Source organism: Phaenicophaeus curvirostris, chromosome 6 (genome assembly GCF_032191515.1).
Source record: "Phaenicophaeus curvirostris isolate KB17595 chromosome 6, BPBGC_Pcur_1.0, whole genome shotgun sequence".
Taxonomy (NCBI): domain Eukaryota; kingdom Metazoa; phylum Chordata; class Aves; order Cuculiformes; family Cuculidae; genus Phaenicophaeus; species Phaenicophaeus curvirostris.
The window spans coordinates 18,434,127-18,446,943 of record NC_091397.1 but is presented as its reverse complement, the minus strand read 5'-3'; the positions used below and the strand labels follow the sequence as shown (position 1 = coordinate 18,446,943).

General features: G+C 36.6%; 1 protein-coding gene across 1 annotated transcript in view; it reads left to right on the top strand.

Annotated features, from left to right (window-relative positions):
* Positions 1–12,817, top strand: part of GPR158 (G protein-coupled receptor 158) — a 195,293-nt gene that overhangs the window by 100,466 nt on the left and 82,010 nt on the right. The window contains exon 5 of the mRNA XM_069859510.1: positions 9,683–9,751. Coding sequence (XP_069715611.1) covers positions 9,683–9,751 — 69 coding nt within the window. The remainder of the gene's footprint in view (positions 1–9,682; positions 9,752–12,817) is intronic.

Here is a 12,817-nt window from a genome sequence, read left to right as displayed (position 1 = left end):
TTAGAAGTGAATAAAACAAACTGGATTTGAAATTTTCAGAATTATGAGGTTTTGTGTGATTTGAAACTAGTGTAATAATCTTCATCAATAGTTCATTTTCCTTTTTAGTTATGTGACTAATGAGGTGGGTTTGTCTTTATCAGATTTATTCTAACCCTTCTCTTCTTACGTCAGTCTAAGTGTGTTTCCTCTGAGATATTATGAATTCTGAGCTTTGCAGTCAGGTTGTTTTTTTCTTCTGTGATTTGCCACAAGCTATTTCTTTCTACGTTATTGAACTCAATACTGTGGTATTATCCTCTGTAATAGGTGATGCCATGTGGAATTAGAAAGCTGAAATTCAATTCGGATGTTCTGAAGCTATTTGTAATCTAAATCAGGGGAACATGCTAACTGAGCTCCACCTCCTGCTTGTGAAATTTGGGTTTGTATTCCATCAGATTTTATGTATATCCCCTTTGATCTCTTGCTGATTAAACAACTATCAATATTAAACTGCATTTTATCTTGAAGACCATAATGCCTTTGCATCTTCCTTTTATTTTATTTTGGCATTAATTGAATGCATAACCTAGTGAAACAGGCACTTTAAGTGATCCAGAATTTTGATGATTGGCATTTTACATGTTGAGCTTTTAAATTAACTATGAGGATGTAAATAGACTGAAACTGAACTTAGGCATTATTTAACTCAATACTGATTTTCCTTAATCTACATATTCATTGCTATTCGTTAAGAACTAGGTACCCTGATATAAATAGTATGTCACTAAGGAAGTAATTCCTGCTCTTCAAAGAAAGATGTGCCTGGACATTAAACATTTTCACTGTGAGAGTTCTTCACCAACAAATGGTGGGGTTTTTTTAAGAATCTGTAGAGTAGGTGATGTAGTGCAATTTATATGCAGCAGGACCTATGTTTCAAATGCAGAATACCTTATCTTCATCATGATATATTGTAAAGGATTTCATTACTTCTATAAGAGAACAGGGTCCAAGGCCACATCAACTGAAAAATAAAGTATTTGGGGATTTCTTGTATCCCTGACAACTTGTGCACTTTTAATGAAATTGATTTGTGATTGATGGCTGCTTGACCTTTGCTTTTCCTGATTTTATTCCAAGTAGAAAGTAAATTTAATAATTATATTCTATTTGAGCTCAGCTATAACTAGTAAAAGCAAAAAATTGACCTTTGTGTAAGTATTCTTTAAGGGGAAATGAAAAAGCATGAGGATTATATTTATTTGGTTTGGGAATACTGCACAAAACCTGCAAATGCCAGAAAATTCTGACAATTTGCCAATATAGCTTAGTGGCAGTGCATAACTAGGGCTATCGTTTAGAAAGTTGGCCTTTTGCTATAAAATTTATGATATTTTCAATGCAAATTCTATTAAGAGGCTATTATTCAAACAGAAAAATTATCAACAAATGTATTTTGTCAGTGTGGTGAGAGGTTGAACACGACGCAATTTTATCTTGAATGTTTTACAAAGAAATGTTCAAAAGAGTCACTACCATTCCTCCCTTGAAATGAAGGGTGTTTTCTGCAGTTAGTTGGAAAAGGGTTGCTTGAATTTTGTATGTCAACTGACATTAATAAAATGAAAGCATAGCCTTGTTGTTCCCCTTTTCCTGGGTAACAGTCCTAATGGTCCTTGAATTCATTTCCAAGAAAATAAAAAAATTATTGCAGCATCATTCCAGGGTACTCAACTTGAGGCTTCAGGGGACTTCTTCCAGTTGCTTTTGTCCCCATTCTTTAGTTTCTAGCAGTCCTTGTCCAGGTGCGAACAGTATTAAGATAACCACCACAGTGGAATGCAGTTCCTACTCTTTTTTTGCACTTCTTAGTGTTGGCAGCAGTCTGGGAACCGGCAGCTCCAGCTTTTGTTTCTTAGCAGAGGAGCCAAACATCTTGCTCATTGTAGTCTAGCCTCAGGGACAGAAAGAAGGATCTCTGTTCAATTTCTTGAAGGTAAATTTCAAGTGAAGTACAATTTCTGAAAATTATTACTTTTGTTTTTCCACACAGCTTATTCACTGAAAAAGATAACAATATGTTTGTAATTGGAAAAAAATATATGGGATAAGAGGCAGGAATAAGGTTCAATGGGATTTAGAAAAACAGCTCATGGAAATCAAAGCAAAAATATAGTCATACTGAAAAGAATTGTTTGCTGGGAAGGCATACTTTACGAAGGAAAGGAACAAGTAATAAAATATTTCAACCAGCTCTAGTACAGGCCAGATATTTTCAACCTGCCGAAACCTCTTCTTCCTTCTGTCATTTGAAGTTAAGAACCACCTATACCAGGAAACAAGAATTTGAACAGAAAGGGTTTTGTGAGAAGTAAGAGACAGGTTTGAGAATACAACCAAATAACTTTTCATCACATCTGTGTCCTTATGTATAGAGTAGAATGGACCTGCCAGACCTGCACCACAAGGGTCACACCAGAGCTACTCTTCTAGGAGAACTGGAGTGAGCACACTGCCATCACATGCACCTTCAGCTAAGCTTTTTGCTTCACTGGTTTTGAGAGAATTTTGCATGGGAATTTATCTAGTAATTTCAGATACATGTGGTTAGCACAGCAGAGCAAGCCTGTATGTTTTTTTATATTTCCTTGCTTGTGTCCCATCTGATGGTAAGCCACCTTTGCAGAAGGAAATTTTGTTTAAATTACAAGCCATCTCAGTCATTTATTATATTGTGAAAGTGGCAGAACTCTCTGATGAAAGTGGGAAAAAATCAAAATATGCCAACCTTCTCCTCTTCCTGGTTGTTCATGGTACTATAATATAATACATACTTATATAATACAATACAAATACAAATGACATGTGGCCCTGGAGAAATCTGCTGTCTTACTGGACTGGCACCAAAAGTCTACATTTCTGTTAATTCAGTAGTGTACGATGTAGCAGATATAAAATTACCTTAATTTTATTTTGGCTTTTAATTTCTTCCTTTTTCTTTTTTCTGAAGATACATTGACACTTGCATCACTGACTTTGTGCAATGACATTCAGAAATTCAATAGTAATGAATGCTGCTGTATTTCATGGATTGTTCAGGACCAGAGAGAACTGAAATGCAGTATCTTCTTTGCTTGTTTATCCACTGTTGTAGCTTTTTGTTTTGCTACACTTGCAGCTTGGCCAGCTACATTTTTTAAAAATTATTAAGCACTTATTTGTGACCCTTTAGCAGTGCCCAAGAGGCATGTATGACTTTCCTTTCCTGATGTGATTTGCTAAAGAAATGGTGTTATTTTCTGAGATCCAGGGATAAGGAATGACTTTATCTTGCAGTCCAGTAATGTTTTCTAGATAGTCTGGATAGACTGAAGACTGGACAAATCCCAAACCATAAAATAGCCCTTCACAAATAATATTTTTGTAGGCCTAGTCAAGTAAAGGTGGTCTGCTAAGTCAATTGGTAGGGGGAAAAAGGGTAAGGTACTTGACCTGGGCTACCAAGGTACTGTCCCCCCCCCCCCATTAGTTTCATAGTCAGTCTACAATAAGGGGCTAAATTAAGAGGTGGACTGGTAATAGAATGCATGGAACTGTTGAGTAGTTCCTTCCTGCCGTGGAGCAAACGATGCAGCACAGTAATGCTGAAATCCCACTTTTGAAGTGTTGTGATATGAAAATGATCTGACTTTACTTGTTCTTCCCGATGATATCTGAGATTTAGTCTATGCACGCTTGTTCCTCAGCTCTTGTAGTCACCATTTCAATTCTTCATCAGGAGCTGCCCTCTTGTTTTGGCCATTTTCTTTATGAAGTAGCTGAAGGTAATACTAAGAATAGAGAATGAAATTCCATTCTTCATGCTCTAGACACATGCAGTTCCTTCTCCCTCAGATCCAAAACTGGAACCAGTAGTCAGATAGGTTAAAATCTCTGGCTGAAACACAGTCTTTGAATGAGATTTATGAGGAAGCTTTATGAAAACCCCTTGCTTTGATACCATCATCTTAACAAGTCTGTTCATATGTTGTATGTCTAAGTCGTTATCTTATTCTGACCTTTTCATCAATCACATGTCTTGAGTAGCAGCCTGGCTGAAGAAAACCAGGAAGCTCCAGCAGAATCAGGCTGAATACGAGCCAACACTGAGCTCTTGCCACAATCCAGGAAAAGTGTGCAAAATGGTCAGTAGTATCTCACAACTCTAAGTAGCTACATCCCAGCTGACAGGAGTTGCTGTGAATATTTCTTGTGTCTTACTCCTTGAGTTGGGATGAAGGTTGAATCTGTAGTGGTGGTATTACATGAGCATATGCACTCATTTTAGACTCTTGTGCCACTGCCTAAGTCACACTACTTTACTTGAATTCATTTTTTTCATAAATGCCTCTCAGACTATTTTATATGGAGATGTGAGACATTTTACTATCCTAGTATGCTGATTTTTCTCTGTGGGTGTGACATTGCATATCCAGTCATTTGGAAGTTACCAAACCCAGTGGCAGTTTTTTTCTATGCCCTCACACTGCTTTATTTGCATTTGCTACCGTGTGCCTAAAACTGTCTTGCATTTTGCTAGCTGCCCTTTTGGTAGCTTCCAGTGAAACACCTGATGGCAATTCACTTGAATTTTTCTTGTGGCTGACGACTTGCATCAAATTTGCTGGAATTGTCTTAGTAGACTTCATTGTTCACTGCACAATTAAAGGATGGTAGATTCCTTGAAAAACTCAGGCTCAGGATGAAGAAGATGGCAGAGACCAGTACATACCTGGTCTTGACCCTCACTATAATACACACGATACTATTTAATTTATTCCTTTGGGGTTTATTTCAGTATTTCTGGATGGAGGCTGGCTTGAAGCTGGTGTCTTATTCAATCATTTTCCTCCTTTGACTTACTAGTAATAATAATAGCAACTATTATTGTTTATTTTCACCACTTAATTAAAAAGCAAGCAAATCTTGAGAATGCAGAAAATGTGTGACAGAGGTAGCTGAGCTAGGTATGAAAGTTAATATGAAACTAGAAGCAAATTGCAATACCACTTAGGAGTGAGCAATGTGTAACCATTAAGTGAGACAGGGAAAAACAGAAAGGGCAGTTTTACTGACACAAATAAGTAAACAGAAAAATAAAACACCAAAAGGAAAATGGGCATACAGAGGAAGCAACAATAAACAAACTGTACACAAGATGAACGGACAGAGAAATAAATAAACAAAACCCAAATTAAATGCCAACAAGCAAAGCACCTACGAAAAATACAAAGCAGCTGTTAAGGAGGAAAAAAAGAAATTGAGCAAATGTTACATGCAAGCAGAAGAAAATTCTGCTGCATGGAATTTCAGAGCTATATCCTAAAATGCCCTGATTTCTATGAATTCCACTGAATTTTAATTGTGCAGATAATATAGGTGGGCACCCGTTGGTGTAGGCTTTGGGTTATCATTTATTTCCATTCTTTAATTTCTTATCTTAAAAGAACAAAGGCATTTTCCTAAGTTATGTGGACGTATTCACTTGTGTGTATGTTGCAGACTCCCATGAAGTTGAGCAGCTGTGATGCTGCCCACAGATATGCCTTAGGGGCCTGCATTGACAAAATCTCTACAGTGGAGGATTCAGCTTTTGGCGGAAAAAACGGTGTTCAGAGACTGGTGGAAATATCTTTTGTTTCGCTTTTCTCCTCTTTCAGCTCTTCCCTGTTACTAAGGCTTCAGTGCTGCGTGCAGCCTTTACTTCCTGGACCTCACCTCTTGGGCTGTAAGAGGAGCCATTGGACAAAACATCTCATATATTTTTTAAATCCATGCATATGTCTTTTTCTAAACCACAAGCTCTCATGTTACATTTTTGTTGTTAAAATATCTCTTTTTCTTGCAGTAGGGAAGATTAACAATTAAAGTTTCAAAAGTATATTTTGGGAGAATTCCATTACTTCCAATTTCATCCCCATTTTTAATCTTCTCTACACTTATGCAAAAATAGTTCTTTCATTGCACTATTGCCTATTTGGAATTTTGTGCTTTTCTTGATCACTGTGGAGGGCATTTATCTCTGCCAGAATGTCTATTCCATTTGCTGAAGAATCCTGTTAAGAGCAGCTGCGGCACCTGTAAGCTTTATGTTAAAACCCTTATTCCCAGACAGGGAAGACTGAATTAAAAGCACAGTCAAAAACTGGATTCAAGCTCATTTTGAATTCCAGTGTTGCTCTGTAAGCCGCAGTTCTTTTAAGGCAGGAAACAGAAGCACATAGGTAGAATTCACAGAGAATGGTTCCTGCTGGAACACAAGTGAGAAGAAAATAATAGGTTAATTAATTGTTTTGGAAGAAGAGCTGGAAACACTGAAGTTCTTTGCTCCTGCAGGTTATCTTATGATAATGCCAAGCAGAAAAAAATCTTGATAAGAAAAGGCTGATCAGGATGCAAAAGACTTGGTTAGAAAAGGATGTTCATGCAGAAGCTGTTTGAAGACCAGCTTTTTTAGGTCGTTTCTGTCTTCCCTGCAGTATATACATTTAAGCTACTTTTTTCGCCATCCTATCATATGCAGTTGCATCGTACAAAATAAGAAAAAAAAGGTTCTTCAATGGTTTGAGTATTTATCAGTTGTGAGCAATGTAAGTTCAGTGACCTCTGCCAGTGTCTTGTATGGTGCTGGGCAGAGCCCTCTGCTTTAATTCCCAGTGAGTAAAGTGCCATTGTCTTACAAAGATGTGAAGAAAACTTGTGTCAAAATTTGTGTAGCTCTCAGCTATGGCAGAATCAGAGCCACAAAAAGAATCTTGTGGACATGGTCTTACAATGCTTTTTTTCAATTTATGATATAGTGCTGGGACTTTGACATCACCAAGTATAAAAGCTGTGTTATTAGAGGTGGATTTTAACCTTTTCTAAGCTTTTTTTTTTGTTGTTCGTGTGCTGCACACAAAATTTGCATCTTGCTCAGGCTAAATTTATGTGTGAAAGTGTGAAATAACTCATACTGCCATTTATAACTAAAAAAAATATGCTTTCTATTATACATGTCAAAGCTGTGTGCATGATCCTTAGCTTCAGATGTTTGAGCTATAAAATGATTGTGAATCTAGTCACTTATTAATTACTATAACTGGAAGCATTCCATTGAATGACTTCATAACTGGCATCTAAACATTAGAATATAAGTGTCTGCAGAATGAAGTTGGAAAAGTTGTCTCTATGTTTTGATTTTTATACTGCCATTTGAAACAGTCAAATGCATCTGAGTACAGAAATATGGGTCCACAAACAATTTTATTACAGCAGCCATAAAAGCTGATATCATCCCCAGATCTTTATTGTTTAGGGATGCTCTTAACAAATGAGAGTTTCAAATATGGAATCAATGTGTTTTGGACAATTTTTTGTCTGTTGATGTGTATATACTTTCTGAGTGTCTCTCTGGAACATCACTCTAGTTGAACTGAGGCAAGGATGTTACATAGGGAAAGGCAGTATGGGAGTGCAGGACAGTCCTGACATTAGCAGATAAGTGGGTGAGGCTGCCCATCTATCCAAGTGACAGAAATAAATAATACACAATATTGACACAGTTGAATCTGATATGTCATTGAACAATGGAATCATTTGAGCCTAAAAAACCTGGCACTGGCATTTCTGTTACCAGAAATTTACAATAGCGTTTATCATGTACAATTATGTTTATGCTTTAATTTGGGTTTTTGAAACAAATATCTTGTGTTCTCAGAAACCAGCATAACCATAAGCTGTGCTTGTGGGTCAATATTCAGGTTTCAGCAATTGCGAAGGCAAGCATTGGGTTCTATTTGGAAAGGTAGCTACAGGGTTTTAGCTATTTGTTGGTGTCGTGTTTTGTTTGCTTTGTTTTTTAAGAAACATTTTATGAATGAATATAAGTTCCATGAAAATTTTGCTAGAAATAACATATGTCTCAGTTTCAGGGTGCAATTTGAGAGAGAGGTAGGAGAGGTAGCAGAACAGTTTTGCAGTCCTTAATATGGAACTCTTCTAAATGAGGATCTAGGCTTAAGATCCACAGGGAAAAAATTGGAAAAGTCTAGAAAAGAAGAGCCCTAATAATGGTTCTCCAGTACATAAAAAAGTCAAAAAAAAAAAAAAAAAGGAAATAAGGTGTGCTCCCAAGATTGTCCTGGGAAAATCTTGCAGTAATTGACACAAATTGACCACTATCATCTTAGACCAGTAGAAAACCATTCATAATACTCACTTCAGGCTTTAACTGTGACTAAAATAGCATCAGCAGCACCAACGTGCCCCTGGAGCTGTTATATTAGTGTTTACCTTAAAACAGAACCTTTGATGTGAAAACCCGTTGGAAGTAACTTCTCGTGATAATGTATGAGGTGGACAATTGTGCAGGATGTTGATGGCATCTCTGCTGATACATATATCTTTGACAGCCTTTGCTACAAAATTCACCATTGCTGGAAATTAGGTAGCTTCATAATTATCCCATATTTAAAAGGCTTCCTGGGAATTTTCTCCTTGTCTTTCAACCTATGTTCAGTACATAAGATGTTGTAAAAGTGACCAGTTGAAAAAATGAATGATGGAACAGGAAATCTGAGTAACATTATGGATTAATTTTTATCTAGAAAATTCCACCAGTCTTATTGCAAGTAGAAACTGGACCCCAGGGCACTAAAAAATTGTTTGTAAATCCATTCAGATAGAGTTTTTCTTTTATTTGATTGCCTTACTTCTGAGAGATAAACTTCTCCCATATAAAGCCATTAGAGAAATTACCATGAACCATTGGTTCCAGCTCACTAGGGGATTTTGTGATGTGAAAGAAGGGGATTTTTCAAAAGATTTTTAGCAAAGCCTCTTCTGCTCTCCTGTCTAACTGTGTTGCTTGCAGTTGGGAAATCGTTGCCTTCTTCCAGAGGAGTGTATGAAACAAGGTCTCAAGGGAAGTGTATGGTTAAAGAAATGGGAAGTGGTGTTGATGTCTTGTCTTTAAGATAAAGACACATGCACTATGCATAAATCATCAGATTTATTGGAATACACTTTGTGTTAGGAAAAAGAATTTTTTTTCTTGTTATAAAAAGTAAAAAAACTTGATGGACAGATCGCATTAGAATCAGGGAAGAAATGGCATGATATTTTACAATCCTGACAAGTTAATGTCTCAATCAACATCTTTGTACAAAATTTCAGGAAAAATAAAGGCACTTCAATCTAAGAGCACACACTGTATTCAGTAAAATTGTAGATTATCTGTACGTATTATAGAAGCCAAGACATTTATGTCAAATAAGTCAAAATATTCGTAGGACTTCTTGAAATTTAAATAGTACAGAACAAATTCTACAGTTAAAATCATATCTATAATTCCCATGATCCATAATTCTTGACACTTGAAAGCAATTTTAGCAGCTTCAAAATGTATTCAAGGAATGTGTGTTGAATAGTATTTAACATAGAAAAGAGTGATTTTTTAAATTGGGTTTTGTAAAACACCACCATTGTAATGGGCCTGTGAATTAAAGAATGTGGAGAACGCCAAGATAACAGACAGCTTAATACTGTACTTTAGTAAGCATTACTGTGGTAGCGTTATACTGACAAAAGTGAAAGTGCCTTCTGCAAAGAACTCAGCATCTAAATGGCACTCAGAAGGAAATCGCTAATATTTTGGTTGGGTTTTTTTGTCTTCCAGAGTATCAGAGCTTCAGGGCTGGTGCTGTTGGAAACCATTCTTTTTGGATCACTTCTGCTGTACTTCCCGGTAAGTCAAACTGTGACTTTTTAAAAAATTATATCCTTGCTGACATTTGAAAACATTGTATGAATCACCTTGGTGAAAACAAAAATGTCAGAACTATTTATGTAAAAATTAGTTTAATCTGACTATGAAATGTGCTATGTTCTTCAAATATTCTTAAGAACTTTAGAATGTTTTTACTATATCTGTAATAATTCTCTATTTTCAGTTTCAGGGCTTTCCAGTGTTTTCCACTTGGAAACTTTTAGGTATTCTTGGTTAAGCTGAGTTTTTGCTTTGTAAGACTATAACTCTCTAGACTATGCTGTGGGAAAAATATGCGGTGTGTAAAAGGAAAACACTGATTATACCAAGTATTTCTCTGGAATGTAGTACAAGGGAAATTAATTGTATCAGTGTATTACTGGAATGTATTTTCTTGTTTCTGAAGCTACGTGACATGTGCAGTACCATGTATTTGGGAAAATGAGATGGTATTATCCCTGTGCTGTAAGTGAAAAAAAAAAGTTCACAGTTGCTCCTTTCCTCTTCAAAAATCCTAGAAAACCTGAGTTTGTTAATTGCCATATAATCCCAATATAATGACTAGATAGAGCAAGACATGAAAGTGTAAAGTGAATGGAGTTGATAGAAAGCCTGCAGAGCAGGAGGCAGAAACAAGGATGGAATTGTGGATTATTTTAAAATATGTTTATGTTCTCTTTTTCTTAGCCAGTATCTTCTGTGCTTTTTCAGACCATCATGTAGTCACTGAAAGACTACCTGGAAAACAAAGCTTCTTAATAGTTGCAGCACAAGTAGCAAATAAACTGTCGTAAAAAGAGGTGTGAAGAATACTATAGTAAATTCAGGATGGAGTTTTTATACATTATTTTTTTAATCATGTGGGCCTTTCAAGTTCTATAGAAAAAGTGTATGCATTTCAGGGAAAGCTTTATGTGTTTTTTCATCTTTCAGTTTACAGATGCCAGGAAGAAAGAAGTTTTGTTTTTTTCCGTATTGTACAATTTTTTTTTTTTTTTACAACTTGCAGTGCTTCCCCCCAGAGTATTCAGGGCTCTTTCCTATTCTTTTTTAGTGAGCAGAACAGAAGGCCCAGGCACTACTTCTTTAGCTGATGTAGAAATGCCATGAAGAGTTTACAGAACCTCATAGCATAAAGCATAGCACGAGGTGTCTCCTTTCTATGGTGGCCTCCTCTTTGCTTTCCCAGAGAACCCTTGAGCTGCATAGTGGCTTCCCCAGGCACTGGCTTCATAATAACCAATCAGTGTTTGTACAACCTTAACTCCAAAGTATGTCAGAAGCCTCATCATAGGTCTTACTGTGTCCCCAGTCTGCTCACCTTTCACTGATTTTTCAGTTTATTTCCCAGTTCTTGTCTTCATCTAATTGTTATATTTCATAAAGGACAAATGTCCTTTGGTGGCTGTCTGGCTTCAGGTGCTAAGTGTGAAGGATATTGAGATACTGTTGATAGAAAAAGACTTCTCTCTCAGCAGTTGACTTGAAGAACCGTACTGTTAGATGGAGGAGATGGTAATCTACAGCCTTTAAATGCAGAGAGAACAGAGGAAAGGAAATGGAGCTGGGAGAGAGGGGTTTGAGAACCAAAGCATCCCTTCAGCTTTTTGCTAATGTTTGAACATTTCCACATTTTTTTTCATCAACATTGATGGTGTTAAGTGTAAAGCAAGTATGAAATGACAATTTGGCATATTCTGAGGAATAATCTTTTACTGAAAATTCCCAATTAGCCTGTTTCCTAGTTGAGATATAGATACCTGACTAGAGCTTGTCCCTTCTCTGCGCACCTTGTTCTCATACTCTATAAAGCTGTCCACTGAAAATACATTCTTTTGGAAATTAATATGCAAAGTGTACAACCTGGCTTCTCTCTTATAGCAGTTTTATGCTCCCACACTCTTTTCTGGGCCTCTTTCTTTCTTATACAGGTAATTACTAATCAGGCAGTTACTCCTACAGGCTGAAACAAAAAAAGACTAATTTCATCATTTCTGTTTTCTAGGTCTTAGGTGAGGAATATAGAGAACATGGTTGTGGGAGGCCATATTAATGTTCAGACAGAGAAATCAATCTTGATTTCACCAACCACAAGAATATGTTTTTGTAAAATACAGAGAAGATTTGGATTGATACAAAAATATCAGGATTTCAGTATCCCCGTCACTCAACACTGCTAGGAAGATTTCATCATTTTCTGACGCAGGATTCCAGGACAAGACAGTGGAACAATAAACATGTGAGGTCTGCAAAGCATGGCCAGAGAGATCTATTATATAATCTTTAAGAAAGAAAAGCCTGTGTTTCTGAAGGGTGTGGTCTATGGAGTGTTAGTCCTTGAAATGTGAATTCTTGACATTTTGCTGTATGTGGACAGTATCTAAATGTGCTCACCTGCATTTTGTCTGTAAAAGGAGCACAAAGCAGAGCAGGATGGAATGAGAAAGAAAGAAAACCCAAGCTCTGAATGTGGAGTCTAATTAGCACCAGTTGACAGTCACACATGTTAGTTCATAGCAAGGTGTAGAGCATAGATTATCAATTCTTACATTGGTTACAAGTCACATACCTGCGAAGCAGATTTTGTTTTTCCCAGTTCATATTAATTTTTTATTTATTTCTTCCTGTTATTTGGTGCTTCTGTTTGTTTCTGAGAACTGGGAAGATTCTGTAATTCAGTGGTGTGATAGGAATGATTGGACTCAATGATCCTGTGGGTCTTTTCCAACCTAGTGATTCTGTGATTCTGTGACTAGAGACTTAGTAACACGCGCACACAGGCAAAATTGTTTCATTTGTTTGATTTGTTCCTCATTTTACAATAGAGGAGTACGTTAGAGCTTTAAGACTAATTAATATAGATCTGACCTCTTATACACCTGAAGTAGTCTATATTTTCCACAGCTAGAATGAAATGCAAGTTAAAACATGGAATGGAGTGCACCAGTTTGGGCCAGATAAGCATCACTGCACTAAGGTGTTCTCCTTTAACTTAAAGCTGTTTCCCTTCTTGTGTCATCACTTCTTCTATGTGCTTTCACACTT